Source organism: Tribolium castaneum, chromosome 3 (assembly GCF_031307605.1).
Source record: "Tribolium castaneum strain GA2 chromosome 3, icTriCast1.1, whole genome shotgun sequence".
In the NCBI taxonomy this organism is placed as follows: domain Eukaryota; kingdom Metazoa; phylum Arthropoda; class Insecta; order Coleoptera; family Tenebrionidae; genus Tribolium; species Tribolium castaneum.
The window spans coordinates 15284432-15311472 of NC_087396.1; the positions used below are offsets into that span (position 1 = coordinate 15284432).

The 27041-nt window shown below is 41.3% G+C and overlaps 1 protein-coding gene across 3 annotated transcripts in view; it reads right to left on the bottom strand.

Moving 5' to 3' along the window:
• The window catches only part of LOC664605 (uncharacterized protein), a 111573-nt gene that overhangs the window by 44472 nt on the left and 40060 nt on the right, over positions 1-27041 (bottom strand). For all 3 annotated transcript variants that reach the window (XM_008197812.3, XM_008197813.3, XM_008197811.3), the window contains exon 2: positions 1040-1171. In XM_008197812.3, coding sequence (XP_008196034.1) covers positions 1040-1171 — 132 coding nt within the window. The remainder of the gene's footprint in view (positions 1-1039; positions 1172-27041) is intronic.

The window sequence follows — 27041 nt, forward strand, 5'->3', positions numbered from 1 at the left end:
ACGGTTTTTGTACGGGAGCAGGAAAGCCGCGACAATGACCGCCGAAAGATGAGATAGCGCCGGCAACGAGTTGCATAACTGACAGCGATGCGATTTCAAAAGAAAGAATGCAAGAATTTCACACAAACGGTTTTTAGAAACGGATTTGATTACAACTTTCGTGCCTTTGTCTAACAGCCTGCAAAAGTTTCATAAAAGCAAACACTAGTACTAGTATAAATAATTAACGCAAAAATCAATTTGGAACTTCTGCTTGCAATGATTTTAGTTAATTTTTTAATACAGTTCATTGAAAATTCAAAAATTTGCGAGTCCTTGTTAAGGACCGGAACTCGTAAACTGGAATTAAGTATAAAATAATTTCACTGTAATTAAGCCGTCACGTGTCCAGACTCCTGATTTAGCTTATGTCTCTCTCAATTAATTGGTTTTTCCCTAACCAAACTCGACTGAAATATGTAAGATTTTTGCGTCGTTTTGGAATTCCTCGTTCATATCATTGTTACAGCCGAACTTCCAGTTTGGAAAAAATTCATTTATATTCGTCGTGTATAGAGCTTTGTTGTAAAAATCAAATTTCCTGTTAATACTCGCGAAGTTATTTGTCTTCCTCTACAACACAATTCTTCCATCAGCGATGTCAGAACTCAGATTCCTCGTCGAACTTGACCAGCCATGAATCCGCGCTCTTACAACCGAATCAATTACCGCTTCGCAGAAGTAGCGCGAACGTCGTCTGAATAAATAGGAGAGGGATGGAAGGTCGAGTGTAAAACAGCGCGCAAACAACCCTCTACGAAACGGAGAGTTGATGTTTCCGACCAAATAACCGTATTTCCATATCGCCAGACTACAAACGTTGAAATATATTGACAATCAACAGGTGTGTTACATCCGCCGAATATCAAGCAACGACTCGTTTGTAGTCTGACAGATGCAACGCGCCGTTACGAAAGATGAGACGTAAACGAACGATAATGACGCTCCGAAACGGATCGATGCGATGCTAAAGTTCGCATAGTGGATTTTGGTGGCTTACCGTACGGTAGGTTCGCTTCTGACCGGCGTGCTTGCCGGGACGGCCCTCCAGTTCCACGTGGACGTTGTAGATGATGTCGAAGAAGTTCTCCACGACGGCGACTTTGCGATAGATTGGCTCTCCGGTAGAGTTCTGAAACAAATAGAAAGAGATTAAAAGTTTGGCGAGATTAACGACGTCTAACGACCGATAGCACAAAAAATTAAGCCTCAAATGCACACAAGTACACACTTGTCCTAAGCTCGACCCCAAGAAACTTCTTCCGCAATGCAAATATATACGTATGTCGTTTGAGAAACACATTTTTAAAACAAAACAATGTTTCTTTTAATTTTCTTTGCAACTAAAATAATATAATATCTACTAATAACAAAAAATAGAACAACAAAATGTATACCTTCATTACCTTCTAATAATGTAAAATAAATGAAAATGTATATTACAAGATTCTTTATTCTACCTACAATACCATCAGAATCCCTTCTATTTAAAACTCCATATTTTTCCAGTGTGAATATTGAGCTTACGAGTATTATAATCAATTATACAGACTGTTCAAAAATGATTGTTTAAGGCGATTAAACATTTCAAATTCAAATCCACAGTACTGCTTCATCAAATGACCATTGTGTAGTTTCTGAGTAGTGTCATGTCCGTCATATCTTTTGACAATAAATAAATTAGCTTTTTTCTTAATGTTGTTCGCATTGTTTAGCAAGGTTGTAGCAAATTTATGGTTTGTCTCATTTGTGTTTTATATTTCCGTGCTTATCATGTTTTGTGTTTCATGCCTTTTTACGTTACAGTATTCACAAATTAAATTAAGCCAAATTCACCAAATTCAAGTTTCATAGAGAATTTGAAAAACAACCATTTTTGAATAGTTTGTATAACTTATTTCAGTGTGATCTCCCATCTTGAGATTTAGAAAGTTTTTGTTAAAAATAAAATGGTTTTCTATTGAACAAAAGCGAGAATTTGGACTTATGTGAAATGACAGCCTCCCATTTTTTACGTACATTTGACCGTTTAAATCAGAATATTCTAAGTCAAAAAAGACAAAAACACATCATCACTCATTTGTTTTTAAAACTACTTTAAGATTAAAGTTATATATCTATTAAATAAATAGATATTCTAAAGTTCACATAATTCCTACCCATAAAAAGCAACTTACAGTATACAGGGTAATTCCAAAAAAGGCGGACAAACTCTCGTATGGGGATAGAAGACGTTCAGTTAAGCACAAAAATAAAGTTTTTTTTTTCCAGCAACTTAATTTTAATATATTTTTCAATTTGATTTCCTTAGCAACGGTATCGATTTTTGCTCTTTTGTTTCCTAGGATGTCGAATTTATTTTATCGACGAATTTGCAATTTTGTTAATTGTTTTGTACATCTTTTAGACATTAATTGCTGATTTTTTATAACAGGCATTTGTTATTAATGTTGCAAGAACTGTCGTTTCCGCTAACTACAGTCAAAAAAATATGATCTTAAACACAAAAAATTCAACTTAAAAATTTAACTTTGAAGAGCTATATCTCGTGAAAAAAAGGCTCAAACAAAAATAATTGTTTGTTGACATGACAAATGTCATAGAAACTTTTAATTTAGTTTGATGTCGTTTATCAGTACCCAAGAGATTGTCCGGTACTTTTGAATCACCCTGTAGAGTTTCGCTAATGCGGACTTGATATCGGGTCACCAAACAAAACCGAATTAAACAAAATAAGCTTCAAAATGTCTGTAAAACATGTTTTAGATAAAATTTAGATAAACTATTGATATTTTTTGATGATACAAATGACTTTTCGAGTTTCAACACTAGACTCGTTGATCTAATTTTTGCACCTACAAATTAATTTTTGATAAAAGAGCACCCATCTTATTGTAAAGCTGGATAATTTAGAAGATTTTCAGTAGTTTTGTATCTCTAGCATTCTTTACTCGTATCCCTTTACATCATTATATCTCATGCGACAATCCTTTTGCCGCTTTACAGCGCTAGCGTTCAGTATTAGGGGCAGGAGTGGCTGTGGGGTTGGAGGGTCGAGTAGGCGGCGGCTATTCCGGAGGTCTGCAGGGTTGAGGATGATTCGGCACAACTCCGGCAGCCGGGGTATTCAGCTGAGGGTAACCAGGGGTATAAAACCGGAGCGGTGGTGTGAGTAGTCCCCGACCGTCGGAGCCCGAGAGGGTGGAACTAACTCGACGGTGCAACTCGCACACAGCTCTAGGGCTGGGGGAAGATTCGACCTTTCTCCTACACAAAGGAAAAATATCCGAACCACCCTCTCGTACGATGCCGCACCCCGTGCTGTGCTGTGCTCTTGTTACTATGGTTTTAACCGAACGCGCGGTGTAACCCGCCGGCAGGTGGAAATTCGATGAAAAACTTCCAGCGTTTGTTCAGCGTAATGGCCGAAAAGAGCGCTAGACATGAAAAACAGACGCATCGTTTGCATCCACTTCTACAAAGAAAAAATCGACGTTGAAGAGGGACGTAGTCGTGTGTTGGAGGCTTTGTCCTACTTCGAAAACCGCTTTTCTATTTTGCTTTAGTCTACAGCGGAGGGTTTTCATGCAGCAAAACTAAAGCGTCTCACACACCACGTTCTAGCTTATTTATTAAGAAAACATACAGTAAAAAATCCATAGGTTCCAATTTTATTATTTGGTAACACATAATTATACAACAAAACAAAAGTTTAACAAAGCAAACGATAATAAAAACCAAAGTAGCGAGAAATGTTAATCATAATCACCGATTAACAAATGAGCTAATCGTATATAAAATGCAAAATTTGGGGTTTCTCCTTAAAGTGATAAAAAAAGCGAGAATAAAGCGTAGGTCCTGCTGCCAAACAGAAATTATTCAGTTCCCTGTACATGAGCATCTGCTTCTTGTTTTGCATCGCTAGTGGCTTATTAAGTTATTAAGTGTTAATAACGTCATTACGGTGGAAGTGTGCATTTTTTGACGGAACCTCTCACCGGATCCCATAATGGCTTAGTGATAGGTGTCGTGCGTACACGGTGAAGCCTCCGAACCAACCGGCTTAGTCGTCAAGCACTTATTTGTGTCTGCGGGTTCGGTGGCCGGTCGACACCCGGGTTTGCAGTTTGCACCGGGCCCCCCCTAATGCCTAGTGGACCCCTTCGGCCCTCCGCATACATACACACATCTGCAGGAAGATCCGTGCGCCGTCTGCCAATATGTGCGCCCGGAGCCGAGCAGCAGTAATTGCACTTCATTACCTGTGGTGGAGGGACGCTGCCGCAGGGATGTAATTTCAAAAGGAAGGGAACGACACGCTTCGCAATCGTAAAAACTCGACCGTAAAAATGTCGTCAAATGGAACACTTGTCGATAATTATTCGAGCGTCTTTTTACAAGGAATGCTCACATGAAAACAATCATCGGCGATTTATGGGCGCCGTTAAGCGTTATATCTGTTTATCGCGGCGTTACCGTCGAACGTGATATAACGAAAATGGCGGCGTTACATCGGTCATAACGTAACAACGTTACGTATGTAATTGTAACAACAATTGCACTTAGGGGAGCAGCTTTAGGAGACACCAACATTAGGCATAATTAGACATTTTTTGTTTTAAGGGAAACTTGACACCCCTACGACCCCAAAAGGCAAAATCCAGTCGATATACGCTTTCTTTTTCAAACTATGCAACTTGAAATTATTGTTTCTTCAGTAGTTGCTTCAACTTCAAATTACCCAAATAAATAGAATAGTTTACTTATATAAAAGAGTATGTTTTGTTATTGTTACCACATGTGATATGTTTATTGCTACGATGACTAATAAAAATCAAAGGGAAAAAATAAATTGATTGAAAATTATTGCCTAAACTAATTCACAAAAGCGGGTAAAATATGCCGAGTCGTTGTGTGCCCGAAAAGTCGTTGTTACACGGCTAGCTTCCCCTGAATGCCATTTGCTATTTGGCGAATATTATTTCCTCTCTATTGAGTCTGGAAATATTCCTGCTGGGATATGCGGGTATAAAAAAGCCGCGTCGAATGCAGGAGTTTTTCTTAGGCGACCCATTTGGAAAGCGGCACGAAGCGAGATAGCGGAACGCTCAAAGAGTAAGCAAAAAAAAGAAGCGGTGGAAAACTATGAAATACGGAAAAATGAAGTTCGCTCGGATAGCAAGGCTCCTGCTGCCGACGAACACAAAAACACGGTCGTGCCGAAACTCCAGGGAGAAGACGAAAAAGAGGAAAAGGAAAAAAAGGACTCTCGCCGGATCTCTGAAAAATACTTCGCACGATTCTTGGATGGCGGCACAGGGAGCGAGGCCCTGAGAGGGGAATTAAGCGGTGCCCCTTCTCTCAGATTTAGCGCTGCTTCAGATCTATTTATTATTTTAATCAGGATGTGCAGCCTTATTACATAAGCCAGACGTGCAAAAACTTATCGCACTCGAAGACGAAAAAAGCTAAACTGGTCCCATTAATCCGAAAGCTCAATCAGCGCCCCAACAAAATTGCATCTCCGACGTTCCGCTCGTCACGAATCCTGCTCGAGCTTTCAGAATTAGCAGGGATGTAATAAGCAGTCTTGGGTCGCTAAATGAAATAAGAACCGTAGGTGTGTCACCCCCTGCAAGAGTGACGTGCACGACGTAATAAAGTTCAACTTCACTTAGTGAAAATCGCAGCTTCCCAAAGCTCGGCGAAATAAACACACCGCCGAAATTCGATAAAAACCGCATAATTGATAGGGTTGGTGGGGGATGAAATGTATCAAATAGCGCGATCAACATGTGGTTACTTGTTTTTTAAATTTCCAAATCAACAGGTTTCAGAATTCGCCCTATCTCTGTCTCGATTTACTGCTGCTGCAGCTGAAATAAAATATATTCAAGTAAATAAGAGATTGCGCGCTGTTTCAGATTTCAGGCACTGGTGGCGACGCCGGTGAACGGCACTGAAACTTTTGCGAGATTCAGGAGGGAACGGTAGAACGAAAAGAGAAGTGCGCGCTACTGGCTTTAGATGGCGCGTCATGTGGAGCTTTGGCCTGAAAGGCGATCGATTCTGAAAATTTAAAAGTTTGCTAAAATGTTTGATGTTCCAACTGGAAGTGTACCATCACTAGAAACAATATTGAAAAAAATAAGTTATACCAATTATTTCGACTTTTGTAACCCGTTAGTTTCCAAATCACTAGATATATTTAAAAAATAGTTTACTTTTATATGTTTTTAGATTCATACGAATTCAAATTTATTTTAAACTAAACCCGCATAGTGTCTCCTGTTCTCTTTTGAACTTGTTGCACCCTTTCCGTGCACAGCAAAAAATCCGAATAAATTTCAGGAGCCATCAATTTCACATTTGCAAGTTCATATATACGTGTGGAGGCGAAGCTGTCGACCGAAGCCGTCTCTAAAGTATCGGTCCCAATCTCTGTGGCGTCTTCAACATCGACATACGGAATCCCTAGCGAATACATTTGACTAGATTACCCGGACCGAGAACCGCAATCTCGACCCGAGACCTCAACCCGTGCAAAGCGCGACCTTCGAAGCCGAAAAGACCGTAAAAAATACCCGAGAGCTGGAAATGATTTATTAAACTTAGGCCGGGCGCTTGGCAATCACTAGAGTGATTCTTCATAAGGAACTTGATGTTTATGTAGCGGTTGCGTTTATGTAACCATTACCTTACAAATTTGCGTATCGATCAAATAAGGCGTCCTTTGCATAAATCTTTCCACCAGCGTATCTTGATTCAACTAAATAATAATGAAATATGGAAAATGTTAAACAACAAAAGGAGAAACAATAAAATGAGTAACGCATAACTTCATTGGGAGCAAAATTAATGTCTACTCCGGTACAGTTTTTTTCCAATGCAACGTTTAGATGACTAGTTTTTGTATCTATCAAGTATCTGTGGTGAACTTTTGTATGATAACTAGTCTTTTATTCATAGGTAATAAATATTTATTTTTTCTGGTCTCGCAAGAGCGGCTTTTGTGTATTTGACGGTGAACTCGGGACAGGCCGCGTGTGAGGCGATATATGGACGCTATCCTCTTGCTTTGGCTGTTTCTGTGGCAAGAAGGGCGTCGACCGTGTTTAGCCGATCCGTCGCGCGGCATTTCCTCACGGGCCGGCTATTAAGCAATTTATCAGTTAGTCCAGGTTCGCTCACCTACACGGAGGAAGCTGTGGCCCTCCGGCTCAGTCCCGGAACAGCGTCCGTTATTTACGAGCGCCGTGGTCGCCCGGAAACGCACAGTTCGCTCTTTTATTCCGAAAGAGTTCGAAAGAAGAGCGTTGAACCGGCGTTCGGCGTCGCATGTAATCATTCCGGGGCGTTGGCGGGTAAATAATGCGCCAGCGTTCGGAATGATAAGCGGCTAGTCCTTGGTCCTATTTGGCGGCGCGAGAGCTAACGATAACGACCGTGCATGTATCCGTTGTTAAGCGGAAACTGAAGCGAAGCAGCAACAGGTGTGTCGACGTCCCTGACGTCGCACGACGCTCGCAGCCCGGACCTGTCATATTCCTGCTGGTCGTCTGTCATCTTTAAAGGACGTGATTCGCGGATGGCCACCTGACCCGCAACACAACGAGTCAGAGAGGGATGTTTCAGCGAGCGCAGGGACGGGCTGGGTTCACGGGATCGCACGATAATTATTATTAGAAACAAAAAATGGTCGGTTGGAGGTTCACAGAAGCTCGATATGCTTCAAGCGTTTTGTTTGGATAACAGACAATAAAGTAAGAGGAGAAGAAACCAAATGTAACAGTTCGGTGGTTAGGAACAGAAAGCTTGTGGGTGGTATCTAATAAATCTCTCTGTGCACTGTCATATTTAACTAATTTAGAATGTAAATGTAACATTGTTATCTTTCCGTTTAAAGATTATTTCCACCAAAATCTCGAAACTATACCTATTATTAGAAATGTAACAAAATTATATTCTTGGTTTACATTATTTATAATCGTAATAATAATTATTCTTGCAGTACCGTTTTTTACAAGGAAGCATGAAGGTGTTTTCACCTAAACAGGACATTCTTTTTAAGACAATAAATCCTGCGACAGTGCCTAATAAGTAATAAGCTTGGCTAAGATGAAAATAACACTAGGTGGATCACAATAATTAATAACTTGTTTAATATACCGTAAAACAAATTATTATTTTTTGTATTTTTTGCATTTTTCACAGAGTGGTCATCACTTCGTAGATAAAACGTTTCGCGGGTTTTCAAATTAAAGTTCTGTGTGTTTGATTTAACAATGGGTTTTATTCAACTTTATTATTTAAATGTTTCCGTCTATCAAATAAAATTATAGATCCCGTAAATTAGTCTCTGATAAAAACAACATGCGTGTATTACAGTAAAACCTCCCTTAATGGACACCTCCGAATAACGGACACCTCTCCACAACGGACAATTAAAGATTCCTCATCGGTGTCCCTTGTTGAGAGGTTTTACCGTACTTTTATTAACTATTCCGAATCATCACAAGATAGGTGTAGATATCCTCTCTTACAACACATTTTTTGAATTTTTTTCTATATACATAGGTAGCATGAGTGAAAGTTTTCATCAAGATCAAAAGTTTTTTGAAGATCGACACAAAGGTTTTTGGGTGAAAATACCTTAAGGGATTATTGTGTTGAACTCATATTAATTAGCTACCTAGGTGTTTTTTAAAGGTAAATTATTATAAAATTTTTTGTTTTTTTTTTTGTTTTAAAAATTGTTGCGGTTCGTAATTCAGGCACCATAGTATTAACACCGTCCTGGCGCTAGATTTAAACAAAATTAAAATTTTGATTAATATTAGCATTATAAGTTAATTTCTTTTTGTAAAAAACGTAATGAACAACGCCTAGGTAAGTTTCTTTTTTATTATCCTCGGTGACTTTGCGACCCTCAACTCCGCTTCGGTTCACAAACTACCACCTTGGATAAAAAAATCACTTAAATAACTATTTACACCAAGATCTTGTGTACTCAAAACACTACTAAACTTTTAAACTGTAAATAATACCAAGATTATTATTATTTTCACCAAGCTCAAAGTGTTGGTAGGTAAAGTAGCTTAAATTGACATTGAGCGATGAGGTCGTTTAATATTCGATATTGACAATTAAAAAAGATAGTTGTGACCAATAAATTCTTTCATAATTCTCCATGAAAATATAAAAAAATAAAAGAGCAATGTCAAAAAAAAATTCAAGTAGTATTTAACTGTTCAATGTTATTTCCACCACTTTCAAACGATTCACTCCTGTCCAAATAACTTAAAAAATTGACAAAAAGTTCTTTTAAAATAAGGTATACGTATAATTGCTGTTTCAATTTTTTTAGACATAAGCTATGCACAAATAAATAGAGATTGTTAAAAACAATTGTACTCTGCAACCAGTATACCTTTTATATCTTAATATTGCATTTTCTAAATATTTTTTTCTTTTTGGTTGCAAAATTCATTCATTTTAAATAACTTTATGCAGTTTATTATTTAAATAAAAAATGAAACTTTAGTTGTAATGTAGTTTATTTCTTGACATCTTTTCGAAATGATTTTTGTATAATATGAAATAAATAATAAAGCATTTACTAACTTAAAATTGGTAACAGAGTTCAGTTGTAAGTCACAAAAGCATCTTTTAGAACAAAAGCAGGTGTTGGTGACCCATTTCACCCCTAAAACGCTGTTGCGTCATTGCCAGGATGGATCAGTCCCGTGATATAAGTACTCAAGTTTATGTCTATTGATAAATCGTAACGACTAGTAAAAGCAAGTGAATAAAAAAATGCCAAAACTCGATTTAAATGTGTATCCGATTTTTGTGTTTATTACGGTTTTGTAAGGGATGCATGTATCAGTCCATCGTATGAAAAGCTTTGGTTGTGTAGCCCATACAAAAACATTGTAAAGTAGAGGTTACATAACATTTACATATCGCCAACATAACCCAGCTTCGCTTCGCTTCCCCTTCGAAACTCTCGATCACGCTTTCCGAACGGATGAATATCAGCCCCTATCTACCGGCGTGATTCACTTATGCCCCGTGACAAAGAGCGCGCCTACAATGCCGTCCATGTGTGTAGATGTGTGATGCGCGTGGGCGTGCTGTGTATGAAATACGAAGGGTTTCGAGTGGCGGCCTGAGCGATGACAAGGCCGCGACGCGTTTGTCTGGGTAATGGGGTGTCGGGCGCCGCCGCCCGCCGCCGGCCCCTCGCCGTCACCGCCGCAGGCACTCGGTAACAGCGCGCGTCGTGATAAATCAGCGTGACCGATAGCGGCAGCAGGAGTACAGCGAGCGCTCCGCCAGGATTTCTGCCTATGCATCGTTATGTCTTATTGATGACCGCCGGGCCCACAATTGGGGCACAATTAGCTGCCCGCTCTCAGGGCAAAAACTCACGAATGTTTGATGAAGATCGGCGCACTTGAACGGCTTTTTTCCCGTTTCCATGCCGGAGTGCGGATGTTTTTCCTGGAAATTGCCGGGAGATTAATGGAGGTTTCCGCGGAAGCGGCCGGGAATTTCCGGGTGCATATCGGAACGGGCTGGAAATTTCCGATAGAGGACACAAACTAAACAAAATGGGCACGACGGGTTGACCGCCGGCGGACGCCCACCGCCGGCCGAACAACATGCCAAATTATGTAGAAAGATCGGGATTTGCGAAACCATAATGAATTAATGCACCATAAAATAAATATGTAGCTTTTCGAAATCCATTTGTTTATACATATGCAGCGCTGTTTGTCAATATTTAGCTGCATTATTCGACTTATTCTGTTGTGCTTTTATATCGATAGGCATGTTGTGCACAGTTTTACCGTCATTATACCCGTAATAACCTTTTTTCTGAATTCTTCGTCTTTCGTAAAAGCAGAAATGATTGAGACAGATGTGTATAGAAAATTTGCAAAGCTATTTAATGATGCCAAGAATACACTAGAGCTATTACTGCATTTTTCTTTGCTTTTTAGTTTGAAAGCTTATAGAATTTTTTATCTCTATAGTTCTAAACTTATTACAACAAAAATGCCTGTTTTAGCCTGCCAACTTATCAAATTACCATGCCAAATATGGAAAATAATGTAACTTACTTACTTACTTACTTACTTACATGTCTCTTTAAAACTTGTTGCGTAAAAGACAACACTGACTTAGGACCGGTTTATAGAAGCGTCATTAATTTAATTCGCAATTAAATGCCTGATCACGTGACCAAACTGAACAAATGTGATTGGTCCATTCGCGTTGTTAACTTTTAACAACGAATAAAATTTTAACAAAGCTTTCTATAAACCGGCCCTTAGTCGTTGATAAATTAATTAATCAATGAAGAGTTGTTTATGATCCAATATCCAAACTGAAAATTTTCATAGTCAGATCAGGTGAAAATGAATTTCTGCTGAAACCTGAGCATGTAAGCATTTGTTCAGGTTAATATATTTAGGTATCTTGTACAAGTGTTACATCACTTATCTTTTGTAATTTTCTCGCCAGATCAATAAAAATATAATTAAATGTTAAGATAGAATTGAGCCCTCATCCACTTTTGATACTGTCCAGGCAATCCGTCAACCGCCGCCCAAACATCGAGCCGTAGGCCACATTCCGCTTCCCATCCATAATTTATTTCCATTACTGTTGCTATTATCCTCCGAGCCACGCAAGCTCCCCCGCGTTAATCGCACCCACCCCATGTTCATACTCGTTCCGCTTTGATCGGCTCCCCATGAGCCTATCCGAAGGAAAAATGTGACTGGCACGATTTCATCGAGTCGGGGGACGGGAGGGAGAATACGCTTTTGCCGGTAGGTGTTTATCGGAAGTTCCTCCTTACAAGGGATTGGATTTGGAGCGCCGAGCATTCAACTCACCGACTCTATGAATTATGAACGCGCGAATGAGGTGATTTTGCTGAGCTTATGTTTAATATGAGTAGAGTATGTTACGTTTTTGCCGGAGGAAAAAATCCGGATTTGATATAGAGGGGGAGGAAGGTGTTTTGTATTCCGAAATGACGGCTGCTCCCCAGTTCCAGTATTGTTGGCGGCACGAGAGGCGGCTATAACATACGGATTGATGGCTGCGGGATGGATATGATTTGAATTAGATTCGGGGCAATTGATTTGAACGGTGGACAATAAAGCCGGTTGGGCTTTGACCATCGGAAAAATCGGACGTTAAATACAGTTAGATCAATATTCAGGAAGAGTTCCTTCAGGCTTTTTTCATTATGCAGATTGTTGGGATTTTGCAAGGAGGGGAGCTGGTGACTGCTAATTGCTCTATGTGGGAGGCTCACAGCCATTCTTTCATGTCTAATGCACTCACCCCTTCGTCGCTTTCGAAACTTGATGAAATCTTATAAATTACGACTTGTGGGTGGACACCTATTCATTCCCGACGCGGGGAAAGCACACTGCAGGCTCAGCAAATTAAAAAATAAACAAATATTATTTCGCCTAACACCGACGGTCTTAATTAGAATCACTTTAAAAGATGTCAGAATTACAAACACTGAAGTAGATGACGGCACCATGATGGTTCCAGATTTTAGTCATTCAACATAAAGTGATCTACATATTCGTCATTATTGTGACAAACACATTTTAATTTACGAAAATAAAACTTCCAAGTTTTTCGCGTTTTAAATCACGTAACTATTGGAGCAAACGCTAAAAGTCAATAACATACTGAACGAACTTGATGAAATCTGTCGGCTTAAATGTAAAGTCTCCCAATGATTTTTTTGGAACATAATTTCGCAAGCAAAATCCAACTGAAATCAAAAACTTTTGAAATTACACGTTCCAGTGAGGTATCGGAAAACTGAAAAATTCTGGGCAACTAAATGTTATGTAGGAGAATAGAAAACGCTATTTTTTGCCTGCTACAAGGAAGCAATGTGGAACTGTTTTAGTGTTTCGCTACATTGAAATTAATAATTTTCAACAAATGTTAAAATGAAAAAAATGTCTCCGGACTTATTGGTGGAAGTCTATTTTAATTTCTGAGTATTTACACGCTTGTACAAAGTAACGTTTCTAGAAATATGTAAAAACACGTTTGAGTTTTGGGAAAATTTCGTGCCAAAGCGGTGGGTGTAAAAGCCATTGTTCGGGTTGTTGGTTCTTCTTCATTGTTATTATGTGCGTTTTGTGTTATTTTTTGCTTTTATCTGCGCCATTTCCCGCTTTCGGCCCTCTGCCGCCGCCTCTGCAATTCACGGCCTGTTTATGTCGATACATCCGCTGTTACTTTGGGATCCGAGCGATTCATTGTTCAGGTCTGAAGCCCGAAAACAATGGATGTCAACTGATGTCATGATAACTGTAAAGCGTTGGCACGGCATTTGACGCGTCGTTACGCCACCTCTCCAGAAAAATGCCAATATGGTCCGGTTTAATCCGCGCAATTACGGGCCCGAACAAAGGGCGAACCGCCGCACACAATGAGGCATCGGCGGCGGTGTTATCGCTATCGACCAAGAGCCGCGTGCCTTAAGCCTATCATCAAGTTGGCGTGAGGTGGCGGCGGTAAGGAGCGGATGGTCGATTGCCGGGGGGCGCGCGATCAATCATGCCGCCACGCCGCCTTCGGTAACGAGGGTGATGCAGGCGAAATGATGCATTACCGAGATTGCCGCCGCCGCCGCCGGGGATTCCCGCCGAAAACGGACAACACCTGCCCGAGGACGGTGCGTGGAATTGCATTAATCGAGGGATTAGTCGGCGGGGATTAGCGCCGATTGGGGTAATTGGGATTTGCATGCCGTGCATTCGGGGGCGGCGAGAGAACTCGGAACAGGTGGAATGAGTTTTTAATTGGAGTGGTGAGCGGTTGCGACTTATGTCAAGCCGCAATTTCGATCTAATTAACGCAGCGATTGGAACTTGCCTGCGAGCTGGATTCCGGATTATGATGCTGATGATGATGTTAAAAGCCAATCCCTAGCTCACTATTTGTGCAACCAGTACAGTAGTTACACAACAGGGTCGCTGTTAATTGTATTTTGTGAATTTTTTTCCTACTAATTTTCCCAGTCAGCATAGAATTATAGAATTATTTCTTGTGTAGTTTTAGAACCCAATTTCACTTTAAATGCAAGTTTTCCTGCACATTGTACATGTATTTCTACTTTTAATAGAAAAATAAATGCTATTAAAGCATTTTGTACTTATAGAGATTAAATGTGAATTATATTTTGATCTCATTTAAAACCCTTTAACTTTGTTACAGAACCGACTATGTACTTATTCACTTTTTTTAAACTCGTCTATACTGTAACAAAATTAAAAAATTATAACTTATGGCCGTTCCCAATGCCCCCATAAATTTTAAAATCCTAATTTGTAAGCAAGAATTTTTTCCAAAAATTTTTTTTTATTTTTTTTATTTATTGATTTTTAGTTTTCACTTATACTAAACGTCTTTCTTGATATTTAGCTTCGCCGTATTATTGTATCACCATTATTTTGCTGATTTATGCAAACTTGTTTAGTGGTATGTGATAGAAAACAGCTGTTAGCATTGAAAGCACATCCTAACCTCTGTTCTGTGAATATACTCTATCGCCCAAAATAATTGAATTCAAAAAAATAGCGACATGTGTTTCTAACGAAACGTAATGAAAATGATTAGATATTAATAAATTTCCCAATGACCAACATACTGTTAATGTTGGTATAAGTTACGGTATGTACACATCGAAAACCCATTTGTAAAAATAATTTAAAACTTCAAAACCCTATTTAGGTGATATTTAACTACACAGGATTGCATTGACACGCAGATTAAGTAAGTATTCAAAATTTCAATTCATTGGGACAACAGGAACCCTTTCAAATTTGGCTCCAAAAATATGAAACAGACAGACAGACAATAAAGCAAGTTAAATAAAAGCTTTTAAAAATTAATGTTTATTATAATAATCGGTTCGGTATTACAGTATACAAATAAAATAAGAAGTTTAATTGCATACTTTATTTCGAATTCTTAATATAAGATGTCACTCCACCATCCATCCACCTATCATCCAAATTCCGGCAACTCGGCAACTTTTCGCAACTTGATTAGAGATGTGCGAGTCGCCGTCGCGCCGCCGCTATTCTTTCGCCGCTGGCCAGGTGCGCACCTCTAATGGAGCAATTACGCGGCGCATAAAACTGGAAATTAATTAAGTGGCAAACGCCGCCGCCACTTCGATTCGGTCCAATAATACGATTCCGATTTGTCATGTCATCTATCTGTTTAAACCGTAGCTAATAGCGCGCCGCGCTAATAGACCCACGCCGCAGTGACACGTTGCTCTATGAAAAAAATTGACCGTCGGGGAATACGCCGAAAATAATTACCGGCGACGGCGGCGGCGGCGAAAGGGACGAAGCGGCGCTCAGTTGAGCTGTCCCGCTCGCATTAATATTGCAAGCGACGCTCCCGATTGTCTAACGAGCGGGGCTGCACGCGAGAGCGTCGGTCGTGTCGGTCGGGGGTGGGGCGGCGGGAGCCCAGGGGGGATGGGGCCCTCTCGGCTGTCTGCCCTGGCTGACAGATAGGCCGCGCACAGCACGTCAGCCACGGAGCAATCACCGGTTCGAGCGCGCTCTGCTATCCGACTTCGATTCCGGGATGAAGGGACCATAACGCAACCACGTCGGGAATTACGGCGCAAACCGGAACTTTTTACAAGAGCTTGCACGAACTTTTCATGAGCGATTAGGTTCGCGAGAAACATCGCCGAACAACGATAGGTGCTAATGAGATCAAGCAATTAGTTCTCGCCTCAGTCAAAGAAAATAAAGTTTTTCATTTTTAAAAAGAATCCAATTTTCGTCACACAGTAATGTAAAACTAAATTAGTATAAACAAAGAAATACCTAACAAATTATTGTTACGAAACAACCAACTATTATTCTTCCTCGTTCAGGAAAGTCGAGCCGCTTTGTGTTTGTAGGTAGGACCTCCAGTATGTTACTTGTCTCTTTTTTATAATAGTGGTTCCGCAACATTGATTCATTGGCACATTGCTCTTTACCTCGTGCATCTTTTATGAACTGAATCTAGTACTAGTACTCTAGTTCGTCGGGTCGTTTTAGTAGACCAGCAAATACCTATTCTCAAAGAAAAACGTAGAATAACCGGACAATCTAATGCTAGGAGCAAAAGCAAAGCAAAATTTTAATTAGTAAAAGTGAATTCAAATGTAAATTAGAATGGATATAAAAAACGTCTAAAATATAGAAAACATGATAAAGTTATGCCATTAAAACATAAGTACCATAATACATTGACATAAACTTATAGTATTCTATACTAGTAGAAAATCACAAAAGAAAAACTCATTTCAGTAGGAAGCTTTTAACGGTTATAGCTTCTGTCTGATGCATTTAATCAAGAACAGCCTTTTGTCTTTTTCAAGGGCCAAACTGAAAAGTACGATTATGTAAAAAATACAATCGTACCATAGAAGAAAGTACAATCATTTTTCACAGTTTTACAAAATTCGTCTTTCTTAGTTTGTTCTTCTTGCTGTTAGTGTCAATCACATAGCCCGCAATTCATATTAAATGTATTTTTCGGTCGTTTATTCTTTTCGTTTTGTGTGAGCGGAGACCTGACCCGAGCAAGTTCATAACCGCCCTCGCCACGTTTTCGCAATATTTAGTCGGTCAATTGCTCCTCACGTTACCCTTTTCGGGAAATTGCCAAAGGGCGCAAACGCCAAATCCGCGCCGTGGCATATGTACGAATCGCCGATAACGGCCGTAACCGCAAATTAAAAAAAGCGACTTTAAAGAGGATACTTCTCCCAGGTCTGCGCTATTACCACGTCGGTTGAAAAGGGTGTTTGCGCGGCCGGGGAGCTATCGCGCTAACTAGCGCCCATTATCCGGCCGGTCTCACCACACCACGTTTTTATGACTCTCTCGTAATATTCGATGATATCTGCGGCTCCGGAGAACGACGCGTCCCGACGCTCCATTTCGTCGGTGATGTGTGCGCCCGGAATAATCAGACGGAGAGAAAGGAAAAAAGCCTTACGACGAGGGTTTTCGCGAGGGTTTTTCAATTAATCCGGGATGTTCCGGGCCGCCGAGACTCGCTAACAGATGAGAGCGAAAGAGGATAGTTGTAAAGTTGCAATGGAAGGGAGATTTTTTTTAATTAATACCTTATTATACGGAGGAACTTTGGAAAAAGCCACACAAAACCGACACCGAGCGCGGCTAAACGCTAAAAGCAGTGACCACCAAATGAAGATTAAAAATAAATTTAAAAAAATATTGCACATAAAATTAACGTTAGCCCTGGCTACGGATATCTAAAACTTAGGATATGAAACGACGTACAAATAGAACGTCCCCGTTTAAGTTTAAGGCGCAGTTTAAGTTTTCAGAGCAATGAATTTATAAAAATAGTTGTAATTAAATAACGGTTAATACAAAGCGACTAAAAAAATACAGCCAGATAGAGCAGTAAATTCTCAGTAGTAGGAGATAAAAATAATGCAAAAATTGTATCCTATGCTATATTTAAAAAAATTTCAAACGTGTACCAATTTGCACTCTGCCCCATATTTTTCAAAACCCTGCGAATCTGGTTACAGATACAAGAAAAATGTTAGGAAAAAAGTTGTTGAGAATTAAATTTCCTTTAAAAAAGTCCACGAGACCATATCTCTGTCTTCAAGCATATAGCCCCTAAAGGTATTCAAAGACACTCAACCGACGGATTTCCTTCATTTTGCCGATGGTCAAGTATTGGAAAGTAAATTTATACCTAAACCGTTGAAGATAGAAATATGATGTCGCGAATTTTTTTGTAGAAAATTTAATCCTCTACAACTGCGTTTCTTATACATTTTTGTATCTTCAACCGTATTCACTGCGTTTGCAAAAATTTCAGGTGGAACACAAATTGATAATTTTAAGCGATAAGCTTATGCTGAAGATATAAAAAAGTGTAATGAATGAGGTTGTGGAGAAATAAATTTTCTCCGCGACACCATATTTCCTAAACCGTTGAGGTTTAGGTATAAATTCACTTACAAATACTTAACCACCAGCAAATTAAAGAAAATCCATCGCTTGAGCGTCTTTGAGCGTCTTTAGGGCCTAATCCGGTGAAGGTAAAGATATGGTCTCGCTGACTTTTTTAACGAAAATTTAATTCTCTACAACTTTCTTCTAAGCATTTTTCTTGTAGCTTTAACCGTATTCGCAGCGTTTTGAAAAATACGGGACAAAGCGCTAACTTTAAATTTTAAATAACTTTTTATTCATGTTTCTTATGCAAATTTTAGTTGTCGGCTTTTCTCAGTTTGTTGAGAATGCAAAGCTCAACATTTCTGCATTTTTTTATAAATAATTAGTGAATTGGTTGAGTTTAAATTAATTTAAAACGATTTGTCACCGTGACGTTACGTTCGAAGCGCCCTCATTTTACTCTGCCGTACTATTTTTTTTGGGTACTGAATATCGTGTGATTTTGTATCTCGTTTCGTATCCTAACTTATAGTCTTTCGTAGTGTTACAGATTTGAGATTTGTATCACTACAGATATGCCTGATCGCTTTCTCTATAATTTATTATTGTAAATTCAATACTGTCTACCCAAGGACCTACCGATTTTTTTTGTTCAGAACAATCTTGCCAATATTTGACTTGGAGAATTAGTACCAAAAAAATTAAATTATTAAATTCGCGGTTGTTTAATTAATAGTGGAGTTGGTTCCAGTTGATGATTTCAGTGAGCAGACGCATACGACCGGCGCTGTTTTTTGCAGCGCGATCGTAGTAAGTCGATCTCTTGTAATTCACGGTTTTGTTTTCGAGCATTGTTGTATCTCTCCGCTTTGGCGCGTACTTGTTCCAAGTTAAACGAGTCGTCTCGTTTGCCAACTCCGGATAGTTGTAAGTATATGTGATACGTCTGACGGTGCCATACGACACGAGCACTAGACAAATAAAGCAGAGCCGAGCGCCCGATGGCATAACTCGGCCGCTTCTTTGGCCCCCATCCAGAGGACAATCAGCCCGAGCCCGGCATTGTCTGATGATGTGTTTGGAAATCTGAACACCGCATGCATATCGATCAGAGAAATCGAGAGCGTGATAAGTGGCAGCGGACGTGTTCCGCTCGGTTAGCACCGGGGACGGCTGCCGGGGCGGCGACCTGCCTGCCTTCATGCGGTTATATGCCCAGATTTCCTGATAGCGACCCGAATCCGCCGATACTTCGAATATGCGCTAATGGCGAGCGCTTCATTCAATTAGTCCGAGCCCAAAACTACACCGAGTTTTTCCGGGCGGCGGGCGCGCTATGCCTTCCGCTCTCCGGCCCAACTTTCCTGCATTAAAACGGGCTGCTTAATGGCAGGGACCGCGGTGTTGCGGTTCGAGGTTTAATTTTTTAAATTAACTTGTTTTTAATGCTGCCACGGTTTGCGTTTGCTAGGCTGAATTATTCAGGCTGGGGAAATGGCCCGGTTTAGTTCTACCAGAGAGGATGTGATTAGGCGCACGGGCGGGCGGAGCGGTCTATCGACCGATTTCGCAAACTCGATCAAAGAGACATAGATTTTCACCATAACGCAGATGAAAAGTGCGAAAGGGGATCATAAAACTCGGAAAAATTACCAATCGGTAGTTAAAAGCCGGCTGGGGAAAGATTTTTTACCAACTTTTTAGGAGGTTTTTTATTACGTAGCGCTAACTTGAGAAGTTACAGTTTTAAGCGGTCAGGCGGTTACTAACTTCCAAAGTCACCAAATTGGAACATGTTTCGACGACCGATTTTGTTAAGTGCGAACGTTCATTATCACCAACGTAAAAAACACAAGATTTGAAATCCATTACTTAGAAATACAAACTGTGACCTCTTTATATCGCTAAATATACAAACAGTGATGTATAATAAATAGCTTCAAAAAATTGACGTTGTATTCATTGTACCGGTGGCACGTATCGTAGGTATTAACAACGGTCGGAGCCGAGTTTGCGGAATCTCCTGCAACGTCCGTTTTTCTGTTCTTCGCCTCTGGCCGTGCTATAAAGCAACCAGTTAATATTTCACCGACAAAGCGTTGCTTCTAAACTCTTATATGATTAAACATGCCGTTTCCAGTTTAACAAATATAGTTATTAAACGTGACGTCTAAACTCAGTAATAGTTTGCAGTTTGCATCTGCGGAACGCAATCCGTCGCCACTCTGCGGAATTGCATTTCGAAGGTGGCGTTTGCGGTCCACCGGCGATAATTACAAAAGCTCCGGCGACGTTTGGTCCGACGGAAGACTGCCTCGTCATCCTCGACCTTTCCTTTTTTGCAAGCGAACAATCCAATTACCGGACCTCAGGAATTCGAGCGTAATGCGAGTTAGTGCGGCGACGGTTCTTTTGCGCCTTCTTCAGGACAAGAAGGCAGTGCCCGCCCCCGGCGCCTAATTACGGGAGGCCTCTGGAGATGCGCCGGAAATGAGATCGCACTAATGCGATTAGGGGTTCGCCAGAGGTCGGCTGAGTTCGGGGGGAGTCGGTAAACACCTGCGACTTGTCATCTCGTGTTATACATCCCCGAGGGACGTGCTCGCCGCCGCCCCCGGCTTGCAGCGCCCGTAAATTTTGCATTTTGCGCGATATAACGCCGAGGACTGAAGTGGTTGCCGACGGAACGTGATGGCACAGGCAGATTATGCGCCCTCTTTATGTGTGGAGCGTGGGCGGCGAGGGATATTAGTCGCCGCCGCCGCCGCATCGCAGACCCAAACGAGAAAAATCTACATTAGGGACGCTCCGGGCGACGGCGGCGGCTGCATCCACGGATCAGTATTATGAAAGGACGGAGAGTAATTAAAGGCGCCTGATAGGGAAGCACCCAAAGCGGAGACTAGTGCGCTATTTCAGCGAAGATTCCGACTAAGGAAAACTGTGTTAGCAGCTACTGTTAAAACGCCAACCTGTGTCCCAGATTAAAAAACAAAACTTTTTTAACTGAATTTACTAAAACCTAACAGTGTTCAGTGGAACAATTTTCCGTTTTTTGGTAAGATTCAACAAAATTTAACAAAGTTGTCGCAATCGTCCAGTAACGTATGCAAGGACTTCCGCGTGATCAGTAACGTCAGATGAGAGACAGTCGCCAATATTCATGTGCAAATACTGTTCCACGAAACTCAATTCTCGAATTCATCCTTCGAAAACAACAGTTCATGTTTCAATTCACTAAACATTACTGCAGTACACAGAATATGGAAGAAGTTAAATAAATTAACATCTACTCGTAATTTGGTCAATTTCCAGTGTCAGAAAAGAAAACACATACAAAAAACACATTATACAAAAAAGTCCTTAGACATGAAAGTTAAAAAATTAAAAACCCTCAAAAAACAAGCCAGAAGACCTATCTCATAGCAAGAGATGAGAAGAGACTCAGTCAAACGAAATGGTCCAAAAACAGAACTTGAAGATGAAAATCGCAAGGTTGTTGTTGACAGATATGATTACGTCGTCCAAGCTAATGTCTGCGGAACACCAAAACGAAGACAAGCCCAGGATCAAAACTGTCCAAAAATTTCGAATTAAAATCCTTTTTGCATTTTCCAACTCTATCCGCTTTCGTGGACAAAAAACGCGAGTTTGCGAGATAATATGAACTTCCTGTCGGCGGCTGTAATTAGGCCGCAGTCCATAATGATTCAGTCGGTTGGATCAGAGCGAGGACGGCCCCTCTGGCACACCGGGCAATTAGCAGCGCAGATGGCCTCCTCTATTCGCCCCCGGAGCATGAACGCTGGCCATTTATCCGATTCACGCGATGTCTCTCGACAATAGCCGCGTCCGTCTGCACTCTGCAAGGACCTTTTGTCGTCTTTAATTCGCCTCCGTCCATAAACATGACTCCGTGCGGGGCGATCGACCGGGGATAAGACCGGCTTCCGGCACTTCCGACATCAAAAACTCATCTGTCAAAGTTTATGTCGCGAGTGGAGAGACGACGATACGGCCCGTCTTAAAATTCTCACTTGTTCGAACGCTAATCCCAATTTATGCGCGATATTTCCGGACCGGCGCATCCACCAAAATCAACTCCCGAATAATAACGACGTACCTGGAGACGGTCCGGGACAAGGCGGCGCTAATTGGACGGAAAGAACGAGACTAATCAATGAGCGAAACCGAAACGGAACGTAAAATTTTTAAAACCGAACTTTCACATTTCATGACTTATTCACTATTGCCAAGTTTTAAATTCGGAAATTCGCGCTGTAAACTGCACGTAAGCTCCTGCTACCGATCGTTTTGCCACTTTACGATACGACCGGTTTACACCAGAGCAAGAGAAATCGTCAAATTTGCCCCGGGCTTGTAATTGCTGTCCTCAATAAAAAGGCCCAAAACAACTAGTATAGAATAATTCGACACTTTATTTTCGTCCCATGTACTACATGGTCTAGTTGCGTCGAGTAACAAAAACTGGAAGCAGAGTCCGTATCTATCATTCCCGCCGCCATATTTCGCGAGTTTTTCCTTCCTTCCCCATCTTATTTATGCTAACCCCGTCTCAATTATTATAACACACAACAACGGCGAAACTTCCCGACTCTAATCTCGGATTCGAGACGTAATACAAATTACGAATTAGCGAGCTTGCAAGGCCTGTTTTTCGGAGGGGTGGTTGATTTTTAATTGGGCTAATTGGAGAAAATCCACAAAACAAAAGAGCGCCATCGAGGTACGGGATCGAAACGCAACCCTTTAATAATATACACGGCAATCAAATAAAAATTAATTAAATGCAACGCACTCCCTGATTAATTACAAGCGCTTTCTCTCGTCGCAGCGGCCTTTAATCTTACACGGGGTGAATGCTATTAACTCACGTGCGACGTCACGCGATCGATTTTTTTCCGGTTTGCCGGAAACGAACTAATTTAATCCAGACGCGTAAAATATGGTCGACTGAATCAACAAACGGTAATTAAAAAAGCAAACAGATTCGGAAGGTATTTGAGTTTGAGTGCGGCCCTGGTGCGAGGATCGGGCCGACAAGCGACGGGTCAAGAGATGAAGGGAAAAGTACGTGACGCGGCTTTCAGATACAAAGCTTTCGCCGCGCCTGAGGCATTACCTTAGTAAGGACCGCCGGCGCCGAAAGGCGGCACATAAACAAACCCCACAATACCCCAGACATTGTACATTCATATTTATGCACAAAAATATGTATTAGGTATTGTTATCCCAAAGGGAACCCAAGATCAACAACTAAAATCAACAGTTTTTATTTGTACCACCAAGAATTAAAAGCTGTTAATAATAATAATAAAATTATTAAATAATAATAAATAATCTTGTGTGTATCTCCGATCTGCCCTTTTAACTACAACTCAGTGTCTATAATTTGGATGTAATAAGAATTAAAAGAAACGTTAATGAATGTGGGTATAATTATTCCCCTGTTTTCATCCTCTCCCGGAGTCCTGGGCGCCCCCGAGCCGGAAATTCGCTATCCAGGTGCTCGCCAATTAGCCGCCCCTTTTCCCCGTAATTGCATTATTCAGAGCGCGGCTCGACATAGACCGCCGCTCCTACAAAAAGCGCATCAGAGTCGACGTGTCGCTCTTCTTTTTGCGCGTCTTCTTTTTGCTCTATCTTTCCGCTCCCGAAAGTTGTCGCAGCGAACGTGACGTTTGCCGCCTCCGCCGCCTCCAGTCGGCGTAACGCATCCGTTATCGTTTTCCAGGAAACCGCGCACATAAAGTCGAGATTCGGAGCGACAAATTGCGTCTGCATGGTGCACACACACATGCCCTATTTACATACCTACGGCGGCGGCGGCGTGCGGCGCTCGAGAGGCCAAATCCGGCGGCAGATATGTGATTACGGCGTCAATTAGACGAGCGAATTAGCAGCGGCGAGGTTTCCGGATTGCAACCGGAGGCGCTCTATTATGGCCGAGTGCAGGACGCGTGCAGGGCCGGAGCGAGCTCCGCACGCTCGCCGGCACATGAACCGTAATTGCGCCGGTGGCCACCACAAGCCTGATTAAGTGCAAATGTGGACCAATGGACCGAACATTTTCAATAATTTGGAAAAAACACACGCAGGTTTTGTTGCTTGAAGAGCAGGTTTCAGCTCCTGCTGAAGGATTAAAGATAAAATGAAACCATAAATCTTAAAAAAATCTTAAAAATGTATTTGCTCAAGCATTTTTTACAATAAGTCATCGCAGTTGGTATAGGTATTGTAAAAGTTTGGGAAAAAAAGGTCATAGTGTTGGTAGGTTCTACAGGTTATTTGAGACATTAAAAAACTGATTTTTGGGGGTGGTTACAATGGAAACGCGCTTAGCCAGAGATTGAAAATAAATAAAAAGTAAATTTTCTCCATGCTTTGTGTGGCGGCGGCCGCTGATCGGCTTGCACGTCTCGCGCCGGGAAAGCCGCCGCATGTGGCCCAAATAAAAAAGAACGGAAACTGTAGGGTATAGAACGGCTACTGCACGCCGCAAATTGATTTCTGAAAGGCTCGCCGGCGACGGCCTTGTGTTTTAATCAATTCAGAACGTGTACGACCAATTACGGATCCGTTGCCCTTGTTCTCCAAACGTGCACGAAGAAGCGGCCTGGAAAGGAGCGAATGTTTACGCTTTCTTAAACGGTCCGCTCCGGTAAAAGCCGGAGTATTAAACGAATCAATTGGCTTTTATACTGACGGCGATCGCGACGAGAGCTTCCCACTTTACTTAATTCGTTTCCACCGAAGTGGGCAATTCCGGGAAATCGCTTATTATTCCGGAAAGAGAAAAAGCCGCGACGTGCCGCCACTGACTGCGACCATATAGCCCATTGGGTCGCGATATACGACTCTGTGCGGTGTGATGTATACCGGTTACGTCCGCTACGTGCCTCAAGTATTATAAATAAGCACGAGCGGCCACTGACCACACGACCTCTACCTTATTTATATCTACCTGCGCCTCCACGACTTGCTGGGACCGAGATGCGAAACCCCAACACCCTCAAGATGATCCATAATAATTGATTTATGGGACGGCCGCGCGCAGTGTCGGAGAGGCCAAACGGGGTCTGGGAACATCGGGTCGGATCATGTTGCATGGCTGCTGCCCGCAGATACCACCAATGCTATTGCACGTTTTTCACAAGCGATTTTTATAACTGCATGTTTAATTAAAAAGCGCTTTTGCTTACTTATCCTGCTTACTGCACAGGTCATTAAACACTTCAATTACGCCTATGCAGCATAAATACATACTTAGTTAAAAAGTCATATAAAAGATACTACTTGACCGAAAGCTACAAGTATATGCACTAGTTTATCTGATTCTGGACAAAAATCTATCACTTTTTTACCAGAAATCAAACAAATTCCTTTTAGACTCTTCTTTCTTGCCAAAAGTCAATCGCAATCTACTGGAAAAGTATTTCCAAAGTGAAACAAGATTAAATGCTAATCTTTTGAGGGTACAGATGATTGAGATACACACTGCTTCATCACATAGATTACATTTTCGTAAAATAAGACTCGAAAAATGTGAATATACGAAAAACTAAGAGCGAAAAAAATCACCGGGCTTCAATTTTGAGTTCTTCATCAACCTACCGCTTAATAAAAAAATGTCGAAAAAAAGCTTCAATGTAACATGGGTTTGAAACTTGCAATCAGTACTCCTCACTCCCTAAGACAAAAATAAAGAACTCTCTCTAGTAACTATATTGCAAGGTTTGTGAAATGTTATTTTACTAAAAATAAGATGTTAATTATTTCTTAAAAAGAAATAAACTTTAGAACTTTCAAATTTGCAGATGAAGAGCTTTCGATTCGAAATTAAAAACTGAAGCAGTCCGTCAAGAAGAGCCGTGGGTGTATCGAGAGTTAAGCGAATCCTCTTCATCATTTTTTCGCTGTATTCGAGATCGATCCGGATCGGGAGTCAACCGTTCCGATTTTCCGTCCGCATTTAATTCAATAACCGCTTTCGCATTGTTTGTATCAAGCGGGGAACGCGTTCCCGAGAACAAAGTCATCTCCATTATAATTTTCGATCCTCTCTCGCTAAATCCCCAAAAAGGTGGTGCCCATCCGCGTCTGTTTTACGTCCTGCGGTAGCGCCTGAAAGTGCACGGATAAACAAGACCCATCTCAGCGCACTTTTACGTCCCTCTGTTTAATTATTCACCGCGGACGTAAATCATGGCAACAAACGGCCGCCCCGGCGGGGGCGGCGGCAAACGCGAGCCGTTGAAGCGGAGAGAGCGACAATAACACTCGGAAGCCCGGCGAATGTACTCGTAAAGAAAATCAGAGTGAGATTTTACCTCCTCATTTGATCCGCGCGATGCTCAGAATTTCCCGATTACGTCTCCGCTCTCGTTATGAAGACAAAGGCCGTGACTGGTGGCGGCTGACAAGGGATCAAGCGAGTCCTACTGGGGCTCCCTCCCGCCGCGCGCGCGCTGCCTCCACACCGCCCGTATTAGAATATTCATGCTCATATTTTGCATTCGGACGGCGGTATTTATTCGTTTTGTTTGTTGGCGCTTCACCGGCTCAATTTATTCCGGGACGAGGAGAATGTGCGTCGCGACGACGACGTAGACGCCCCTGGTTTTGGACGCCGGGAATGCACAAAAAATCATGCGAGATTGAGAGATGAATTCCGGAATGAAAAAGAAGCCAGCGCAAAAATGAAACTATGCAAGCGCGGAGACGTCTCCATTTCATTTCTTTAATTTTCTCTAAATTTACTCGCGGAGCTGAAACGCTTCCCCACACAAAAAATGCGCTCCTCTCTCATTTCGAAGCTTTTAATAACAAAATCATGATAATGAAATATTTTGCATTTTGCAGTCTTTAAGAATATTCTCTACTTTAGATGTGATCCATCATTTTCCATCCGGAATTTTTAAAAAGTTATCTTTACCATTATGCAGCTTTTATTTGGTTACA